General features: G+C 40.3%; 1 protein-coding gene across 1 annotated transcript; it reads left to right on the top strand.

Moving 5' to 3' along the window:
* The first annotated feature begins 629 nt into the window (after window positions 1-629).
* LOC106613675 (myeloid-derived growth factor) lies at window positions 630-10,138 on the top strand. The gene is made up of 6 exons (XM_014216182.3): window positions 630-835; window positions 4,564-4,614; window positions 4,853-4,914; window positions 5,135-5,216; window positions 8,896-8,968; window positions 9,206-10,138. Exons 1-6 carry the CDS (start codon window positions 692-694, stop codon window positions 9,283-9,285), a joined length of 492 nt encoding a protein of 163 aa, XP_014071657.1. The 5' UTR covers window positions 630-691; the 3' UTR covers window positions 9,286-10,138.
* The last annotated feature ends 256 nt before the right edge of the window (window positions 10,139-10,394 follow it).

The following is a 10,394-nucleotide window of genomic DNA, read 5'->3' as shown; positions in this document are numbered from 1 at the left end:
ATTTGTGCGCAGTTTATCTAGCAACCATCGATTTATATATACACTATACACTAGACAACCTTTAGGAGGCGCTGTATTGAATCCACCATGCCTCCATCTTAGCACTCCCTACAGCTGTAATCTTTTTTTTAGAAGCTATAGAAATGCATTTATTAATTTGTACATAATTTTTTTACCACATGTATTATATTACAGACACCTTAATGCATACTTTTACATTGTATTATGTGAGCTAAACATAAAATATAAAAAATATAAAAACATTCGTTAAGCATCATTTTTAGAGATTACTAATGTTACTATCCCCAGTTTTAAAAAAAATACTTAAATACTTGTAGTTGAAATTGAAATACTGTACAATTCCATTCATTCCTATGGAGGATCACAGCGGTTTAAGGCACTGCATATCAGTGTTAGAGGCGTCACTACAGACCCTGGTTTGATTCCAGGCTGTATCACAACCGGCCATGATTGGCCCAGCGTCGTCATGGTTAGGTCGTCATTGTAAATAAGAACTTGTTCTTAACAGACTTGCCTAGTTAAATAAAGGTTAAATAAAAAATAAAATACTGGGGAGTGCCAATATGGCCGACTGGTGTCTTCAAATCCTCTCAAGGCCATTACATAGCCTCTGTAATCCAGGGTTTATATACATCACTTCCTGTAAACCATTTAATATCAGTAGACCAAAATGGCCATCGTCAATAACTTGTATTTTCTTGCTTTATTGTTTGTAACATTAATAGTTGCATTGGCTAGTGCCGATGACCGGACGAAAACAGTGGAATTCAACGTAAAACCCGGCGGAGAGGTGCACACGTTCTCCGAGAAAATGGTAAACGATATTAGCTAGTTAACGTTAGTTATGCTAGCTTGGTAGAGAGCTGTGATGCATGAAAGCTCGCAACAACATTCAGCTAGGAAACAGTACTGCTAGTGAAGTCGTGTATGCTGCATTGTGTGCTCAGCACAATTTTGTCGTCAAGGAGCTGTTTATCTTACTATTTATTAGATAATGTGTGTGGCACATATGCATACGAATTGACTGCTTAGCCAAAGAGGGTTAGCCAGCATGCTAATTTGCTGGATAATTCCCCGCAAGCTGTCTTGTTGTGGAATATTCACATAGCTATGCTTGCTAATTAAAATAACAACTAGGCATATGATGGCACCACTCACAGTTTTCAATTAGAATTCATATCTAAAAACAACCAAGATTTTGAAAAGTCTTTGGTCGTCGCATGATGATGAGGAAACGACCTCTGATATGCTGACACGTCTCTACTAGAGTGCCACAAGGAGGCCATTCATTGGTCTAGAATTGAGCTATATTTCCCCCATGCTAATTTTCCAGAGTCAATAGCTGTGTTCGAATACTCATACTAACCGTACAATTTGTGAAGTAAATTGCTTATTGGTCATAGTATGGATATATTTTGTATTTTTATTTACAACAAATCAGTACAAAAGGGACATTTTTAAAATAGATTTAACCTTTATTTAACTAGGCAAGTCAGTTTATTTAATCTCTCTCCCTATATAATATATTATTCAGTTTATTTTGTAACTCAATCAGTTCCATCTTTTCCTCCCCAAGAGGCTGGCTGGGGACCTCTGAGATGATCACCTTTTCCGCCTCAGCTCTTCTGGTCTGAGCAAGATGACTACCAGATTTCAAATGTTTATATATATCTTTTTTTTACCCCTTTTTCTCCCCAATTTCGTGGTATCCAGTTGGTAGTTAGTCTTGTCTCATCGCTGCAACTCCCGTATGGACTCGGGAGAGGCGACGGTCGAGAGCCGTGCGTCCTGCGAAACACAACCCAACCAAGCCGCACTGCTTCTTGACACAATGCCCACTTAACCCGGAAGCCAGCCTCACCAATGTGTCGGAGGAAACACCGTACACCTGGCGACCGTGTCAGTGTGCGCTGCACCCGGCCCAGCACAGGAGTCGCTTGTGCGTGATGGGACAAGGACATCCCTGCCGGCCAAACCCTCCCCTAACCCGGACGACGCTGGGCCAATTGTGTGCCGCCCCATAGGTTTCCCGGTTGCGGCCGGCTGTGACAGAGCCTGGACTCGAACCCAAAACCTCTAGTGGCACTGCGATGCAGTACCTTAGACCACTGCCCCACTCGGGAGGCCGACTACCAGATTTTCTAAGGTCTTTGGCCACCTCAAATTGAAAGAGCTCCCAGTTCTAGCAATAAGATTTTTCTCCACAAGCCCTTTCCCAAAAGTGTGAGAGCAGACCTTTAACCTCACTTAACTATATAATTATTTAATACAAAGCTATTTAGCTTCCAGTAGGATGCTCTACCAAGGTTAGTATTAGGGTTCAATATTTTTACATCAATGTAAATGGCCCGTGAGGGGACTAGTACAAATATTTGTAGTAACACACTATCAATACATTTCGATATAAGCCAAAAATCTATCCTGGACTGTCTGGAACCTGTTTTGTTACTCCAAGTCAATGATCCATCGGCCTGAAACCTCTCACCATATATCAGTAAGATCAAACTTTTCCATAAAAAGTATTAAACCAAATTCTGATAGATGGCCCCCAGGTAGGCCAACCAATCAGTTGAATTATCTATAGTAATGTTAAAGTCCCCTCCTATCAATAATAACAAATTGGGACATTTAGATAACCAATGAAGTATGTGTTTCTCTACAGATTCAAGCAACTCATCATTCTCATGTTTGGCGTTGTACCCGTAGAAGTTTACAGTAATGAGCGTAATGTCATTGTAACTGATCACAAGACAAATAAAGTGATCAATGGGGTCACAGTCCGAGTGTAGAATATTACTACCAAAGGTATTTTTTTATTGTAATGACTCCAGCAGAGCGTTCAGAGGCATGTGAAAGCCAAATACTGTTGCCCCACTGTGACTTCTAGAAGTTGGCATCAGCAGAAATTGAGTGTCTCTTTTAAAAAAAAATTTTTTTTTAAAAAGTTGTTTAGCAAATAGTATGGATATAGTTAGTATGCCTGAAGTTCCCGGATATCGTACTACATTCGCCAAAATCCAAAGTATACAAGCAGTGGACACTTTCCATGCCTTTCCGAGCTTTTGGACACTTTCCGTGGCTTCACAATATTTTCAGATTTGAAGAAAGTGGCGGAATATATGCAGCCAAAGTCTGACGAAAGAAGATACAAATTAATAGCTTTAATTAATTATGATAAATGTCAAGGCAATGTAATAAAGTAATGTATTTTCAAATAAGTTACGTTGCACGTTACGTTGTCTGACAATTTGTTAGCCTCGCTAGCCTTTACGAACCGCATAGCATATCATTACAGCAATTGCTTGTATGTACTGGTATGTTAGCTAGCTACCGTCCTAACGCTAGTTGGCTACTAATACATCGAACTTGCCACTATATTAACTATATGCTATCTAACTACCATACGCTTATTGACGTGTATAATCAAGTCATTCTTAGCTTAGCTAAATGGTCTAGTTGTTGTGCGTTCTCAATGGACATTGTTAATGAAGTAGTAAGATGTCTAACAAGCAAGCAAGTTGCATAGCCACAGCATCCACTCCCGGTAGACAGGTGAAGTGCTAGTACACTCAACTGAAAGGATACCGTTAGTTTACAAATGAATGTAGTATATACTCATTAAGTATGTTAGTATGGGTATTCGAACACAGCTAATGTTTTATGTTCAATCACAATTATAAACTGAGTGGTTCGAGCCCTGAATGCTGATTGGCTGAAAGCTGTGGTACTGTATATACAAATAACTTGTACTGTTCTAATTACGTTGGTAACCTGTTTTATAATAGCAATAAGGCACCTCAGGGGTTTGTGGTATATGGCCATATACCACACCTCATGTCTTATTACTTCATTTTAAACTGGGTAGTTTGCCTCCTGGATGCTGATTGGTTGAAAGCCGTGGTAAATGATGCCATGTTCAAAACAACTGGGAACTAGGAAATCTCCAACTTCTGACTTCAGTGCGTTTGACAACTGGGAACTTGGGGAAAAATAGTTTTGAACCGTCATCCAAGTCGGAAACTGGCATCTTTCTAGAGCTCCGACTTTCTGACGTCATGATATGACCTAGTTTTATTTCTCAAGTTCCCAGTTGTCTTAAAAGCACCATGAGACAATATGCCACGAGTATGATGCAAAACAACTTGTTTATTGTTCTAATTATGTTGGTAACCTCTTTATAATAGCAATAGCGCACCTCAGGGGTTTGTGGTATTTAGCCAATATCACATCTAAGGGCTGTATCCAGGCACCCCGTGTTGTGCTAAGAACAGCCCTTAGCCGTGGTGTATTGGCCATATACCACACCACCTCGGACCTTATTGCTTAAATATACAATAGTAGCCAATACATTTGAAAATCAAGTGCCACTATTTATTACAAATTGCAGATCTTTGAAATAATGAGCTAATCAGCTACGGTAGCTGTAATTTGACTCCCAAACAATTAACACACATTTGTCTTGTCTATTAATTATGTTCATTCCTGGCTCCATTTAATCACCAAGAAAATGTAATTCATTTCAACAATTCCTACTTCTTTCAGAGAGAATATGAATGTTCATTTACTTATGCATCACAAGGGGGAACCAATGAGGTAAGTTGTATCCTAATCAAAGTCGAGGTTATTTCAACCTAATAAACAGGACATTTCATTCTAGTCTAGCGTTGAAACATAGGCTACCTGCTGTAAATGGATTAATAGCTTTCGAGTGTACAACTCAATTCTAAAGTAGATCAACAGAAAGTACATTTCAACCTTTGTCATACTCCTCAGATATCATCAAAATCTTGATATTCTAATAACATGTATTCATGTTGTGTTGTTTTAACAGCAATGGCTGATGAGTGTGGGCCTAAGTGATGATGACGGCCTGTTCTCCTGCTCAGTGTGGAGGTAAGCTGTAAATCAGTCTGAGGTTCCACTCTGAACAACGGACGTTAGGATGCGGAGATCCATGTACACTGAATTACTTACTCATTCCAGTGCTGCATGGTGGTTATTCACCACGAGATGTCCCAGGTCAATCAGTTCCAGTTTGTCATCTTGGCTTTGCCTAATAAATAACTAATAGCGGAATCAGACTTCATTTTGATTTCTTCCTTTTTGCTGACAGACCCCAGGGGAAGTCCTACTTGTTTTTCACTCAGTTCAAGGCCGAGCTGAAAGGAGCCAAGATTGAATATGCCAGCGCATATGTAAGTATCCAACATACAGATGGGTAATCTAATTTGCTATCATATCTGCATCTCTACATAATAATGCATTGGAGCAGAAACATTGCGAACATGTTTTGTTGTTTAAAGAAGATAACATATGTCCAATATCAGCATATTGTTGCTGTAGCATTGACTTGTCTTCCCCTCTGGTCTCCTGGCTCAAGTGCACCATTTTCTGTCTGTGATGATGAGGTAAAACTGCACATCCCCATGGAAACACTTCTTCTGAGTTTCCAGTGTGTACCTACACGTCGTCTGACTTCATATCCTGATTTACTGGCAAGCTAAATCAAAGCTAGTATAGGGTTTTATATGGGTAGAGGTTATCAGAGAGATTTATGGCAAGCTAAATCAAAGCTAGTATAGGGTTTTATATGGGTAGAGATTATCAGAGATTTATGGCAAGTCACATACTGTAGATATATGTTTATTTGGACAGTGAGGCTAAAACTTACTTTGCCTCTACATTCCAGCATTTTGGATTTGAGATCAAATGTTTGAGGCGACAGTACAGAACATCACCTTTTATTTGAGGGTATTTTCATACATATCTTTTACCGTTTAGAGATGAAAGCACTTTATGTATCTAGTCCCCCCATTTTAAAAGGTGTCGTTAATTTAGAACTATTTTCGGCTGGCTGGCAGCCCAATTTTCAAACGCACACTCGTTTGCAATTCCGACCTGTCGGCGCTCTTCTGTTTTCAAACACTAGCGCCAGGATTGGTAATTTACCTGAGCTCGCTTGCGCGGAGATGGGAAGGGTGGCAATATCTGAGGTGTGTCCTTAACATGCCAATTTCAGGCAGCGCTGGTGGGGATATTTTAAGACCAACCTAAAGCTGGTAACACGCATGGATTTTGACAGCGGAAGCGCAGCCTATCCAGCCGTGACGCACATTCCCCACATGCACATCGAACGAGATTTTAGTGCACATAAACCTCATTTAGAAACATAATAAACTCATGTCCCCCCCCATTTAATTTGATTAAAAACCATAGCCTCCCCTTCTCTCAAAGGTTGTGGGGGGGGGGGGTACCCAATGCGTTCAAGTAGCCGACACTATCATAAAGGGTTTGACTCATGCTTTATTAAAATATCAAGTTTGGGAGTTTATCCTTTTTACATTATTTTGGATGTGCATAAAACCCCCTCCATGTAGGCTATATTCCCATAATGCAGTGGTGGAACAAGTACCCAATTGTCATACTTGACTGAAAAGTAAGAATACCTTGATTTAAAAAAAAAATAATAAAGACTCAGTGGAAGTCACCCAATAAAATACTACTTGAGAAAGTCTAGAAGTATTTGGTTTTAAATATACTTAAGTATCAAAAGTAAATGTAATTACTAAAATATACTTGATCAAAATGTAAAAGAATAAATCATTTAAAATTCATTTTATTAATCAAACCAGATGGCACCATGTTATTTTAATTTATGGATAGCCAGGGGCACACTCCAACACTCAGACATATTTAATTACAAACGAAGCATGTTAGTTTAGTCAGTCTGCCAGATCAGAGGCAGGAGGGATGACCAGTGTGCGAATTGGACCATTTTCCTGTCCTGTTAAGCATAAAAAAAACAGTAACAAGTACTTTTGGGTGTCAGGGAAAATGTATGGAATAAAAAGTACATAATGTTCTTTAGGAAGGTAGAAGTTGTAAAGTACAGATACCCCAAAAAACGACTTAAGTAGTACTTTAATAAAACTGTATCAATCCACAATGGACTAGAAAGAATTTTCCGTGCCCCCAGCCGATTTGGAGTTGGTTGACAACACGAAGACATCAACAGAATTTGCGAAAATGGCAAGATGCCCATAAACTTCCTTCAAGTCATTGCGCTAACGCTATTTGGCATTGGCTCACGACACTACTAACTTCCTTCATACTGGACAGTGACATAAAAATGGTATCCATGACTTCATCTGCCTCTGGGGAAGTACTGTATTTACAGCACCTCATTGCCAAAATCCCGAAGTATCCCTTTAAGCCATCAAAACCCAGCCCTTTCATTGAACTCATCATTCCTCCAGGGAAAATGGCTACATTTTATAACCCTATCGTTAAGGTTTACATTGCATTAGGTTTGTTAAAAGAGCCCTTAGTGTAGGCCTATTAAATCAATCATAGTAGCATCCACATTCATGTAGAAGTGTTCAGAAACATTCTATTCTTATTTACAATAAGTTCTCAAATGACACGATGCATTATTTACCATTCATTTCTATTGGGCACAACAAAATCTGAAACACGACCAAAACAAACTGCAAATGCATCCAACAAGTTTGTAGAGTCACAAGCCTGATGTAGTCATTGCGTGCTAGGAATATGGGACAAAGTATTACATTTGACTAAATGTAATACACTATGTGAATTAGTCCAAATAATTGACACCTTCAGATGGGGGGGGGACTAGATTGCCTACATAAAGTGCTTTCATTTCTAAACGGTAAAACATATATATGAAAATACCCTCAAATGAAAGGTGACATTATGTATTGTCGCCTCATAGAAAAATCATTTTCTCAAATCCAAAATGCTGGAGTATAGTGTCAAATTAAAAGATGGAAAGAAATGTGAGTCGTATTCAGTATGTTTAGTAATTGCTTGCTTTTTTAAAGTCTACCAATATTGGCAGCAGGCATCCCAGCTAAAATAGACAAGCTAGCTACTCTAACTTGATTGATTGCCTGAAATGGCTTCTTGGTAGCTAGTTATGAGGTAGGGAGATTGGGAATATCTGGGCTAGGCAAAGCCTACATTATAACATTCCTAGGTGGCTAGTAGTATTAGAGAAACAACAAATGTAACAAAATAGTTTATTGGTTTTAAACAGGACAAATCTGAGGGGGAACGTGCCCCTGTCCCCCGTTAAGGGCTCTGTAGGGGGGTGAATTTGAGAGAACTGTATATGTTGCAGTCAGAATACATTGTTAGCATGTTGCATGCAGATCTAACAATGTATTCTTCTCCAAAGTGAATGCTGCAGTGTTCAGAGTACAGGCAACGGTCTCAGATTAGTCGCGTCACATGTATGTTGCACACAGAGTTCTAAGGCAGTGATTCCCAAACCTGTTTGTGCTGCGACCCACCCATCCACCGTAAGCTTGTGATATCTCCCTCTGATTTACTAAGTAAACTAGACCAATGATTGTAGTCACGACCCAGTTTCTCGCCACAAATCCACATGAATTAATGGCAACCCACCAGTGGTTTCCAAAACTCCATTCAGGGAAACGCTGTTCTGAAACGCTGTTCTGAGGAATCTGACAGGGGGAGGAGGCTTTGTACATCGCAGCACACACACACACACACACACACACACACACCGCTCTACCACAGGGCTCTTGTTGAACAGCTGCCCTCACAAGGACAAATCCCCAGACAGACGCTGTCATCAGAACAGCACTGTTCAACCTCTCCTCCTGCCGTCACTGTCCCCTGGGAAAAGACAGAAGAAGAAAAAAATGACTCACTAAACGTTGTGATGAAAATAACCAGCGCTCCTGAGAAGCAGATTAACTCTTCAACCTTGTCTCTCCACTAACTCTCCTTGCCTCTGCTGTGATGACTCTCTTTTCCATTCACCCACCCATTCCCTTGTTTGTTATTTATTTTCTCGTCAATCCCCTGCTGTCATCCTCTCCACAGTCCCAGACTGCAGTGGGAGGACAGAGGGATGTGACTTTGAGGGAAGATGAATTCACTGTGGGAGATTCTACAGGTGAGATGACTAGTCTGCTTACTGCTGATCTACTACACTCCATCTGTCTGTCACAGCAGCTCAAAACTGGATGGAATTGATGATGGATCTATAATTCTGCCATCATAGCTATGATTTTCCAAACTGAAGATTTAATCTACAATTTATTGCAACAATCTACTGAATGTTGTTTTTGATTGGACGTTGTACTTGTTATGATGATGCGGTAACTCATTTCCTCTCCTGTCGCCCTTTCAGTGACCCACAAAGACGGGAAGTTCCGCGCTGAGCTCTCCAAACTGACCATTATTGGCCGGACACGACACGATGAGCTCTAATTGGCTGGAAATCTGAATGACTATTGTCATGTCGTCCTATCGTGAGATCCAGGCGAGCTCTCAAGGCAGGCAATGTGCTCTACTGTCCACGACAGTGGCAAATGGATGGCATTTAAACAAAGGACACCCTATCAGCTTGGTCTACAACTTTACTGTTCAATAAATCTATATATTTTGGGGGATTTTTTTTTTTTTTTTTAGGAATATGGCTTTACTGTATGATAATGTATATGGGGATGTCTGATCTTGGCGGGTTTAGAAAGATGTAGTCTCAGAGGATTTCTAAGTCTTATGCTAAGCCAGGGAAATGTGAGTAGTCTAGTCTTCATCGTGCACACGTAAACACAATTATGTTTTTTCCAATCAGCTGCTTCTCTCTGGAAGTAAATGGTTAACCCGGACAGAGTAGGGCAGGGAGCCCAGTTTCTGTGTTTTTGATCTGCACGGAGCACCTGATTCAACCAACCAATCGTCATTCAATGCTGTTGATGACGTTTTACTCCTACCAACAGTCTTACTGAAGCTAGGTTGAGCTTTAGAACAGACACTCATTTGGCCCACCAGGATTAGAGATGTACTGTCTTGCCTTGATTTATGGGACAGGTAGCTAGCAGCACGTACCATATCCATCCAGGTTTATCCCTCTGTCCAGAGGAGGACCTTTGTGTTGATAGTGGAGTCCCCCTCCTCGCCAGCGAGAGTCCCTGGGGTCCCAACAGGAAATGCCACAAGGCGCTGACAGGCATCGAGAGACAAACAGAAAGTTAAAAATGTTTTAAAGTCTTTTCTACTGTGTTCTGATTCACAATGTGCAACGTATGCTCCAATAAAAGTCATGTCTGAGAATGTGAAATGTTTGTTCTCCTGTTTTGTTTTGACAGAGCTGTGCTTGATAAGAAAGTCCCTGCTGCGTGATGGTTGTCAGCTTGGATTACTTTCAGAAAAGTTGAGTGTGCTGATCTCATGCTCTTGTTTTACAGTGCACACATTGTCAGTTCAGCAGATTCCATAGCATTATATCCAGTGTAACTAGAATGTTCCACATAAGAATGGAGCTATTACGCTAAGTCATTCAAAAGGCTTAACGTTTTTGGACATCACAAATGTAT

The sequence above is a fragment of the Salmo salar genome, chromosome 10 (genome assembly GCF_965601325.2).
Source record: "Salmo salar chromosome 10, fSalSal1, whole genome shotgun sequence".
NCBI lineage: Eukaryota > Metazoa > Chordata > Actinopteri > Salmoniformes > Salmonidae > Salmo > Salmo salar.
This window is presented reverse-complemented; position numbering and strand designations above follow the sequence as displayed.

Coding starts and splice junctions, on each gene's coding strand:
- LOC106613675 (XM_014216182.3), top strand. CDS start 692: ATGGCCATCGTCAATAACTTGTATTTTCTTGCTTTATTGTTTGTAACA. Junction 4,615..4,852: donor CACAAGGGGGAACCAATGAG/GTAAGTTGTATC, acceptor TTGTTTTAACAG/CAATGGCTGATGAGTGTGGG. Junction 4,915..5,134: donor TTCTCCTGCTCAGTGTGGAG/GTAAGCTGTAAA, acceptor TTTTGCTGACAG/ACCCCAGGGGAAGTCCTACT.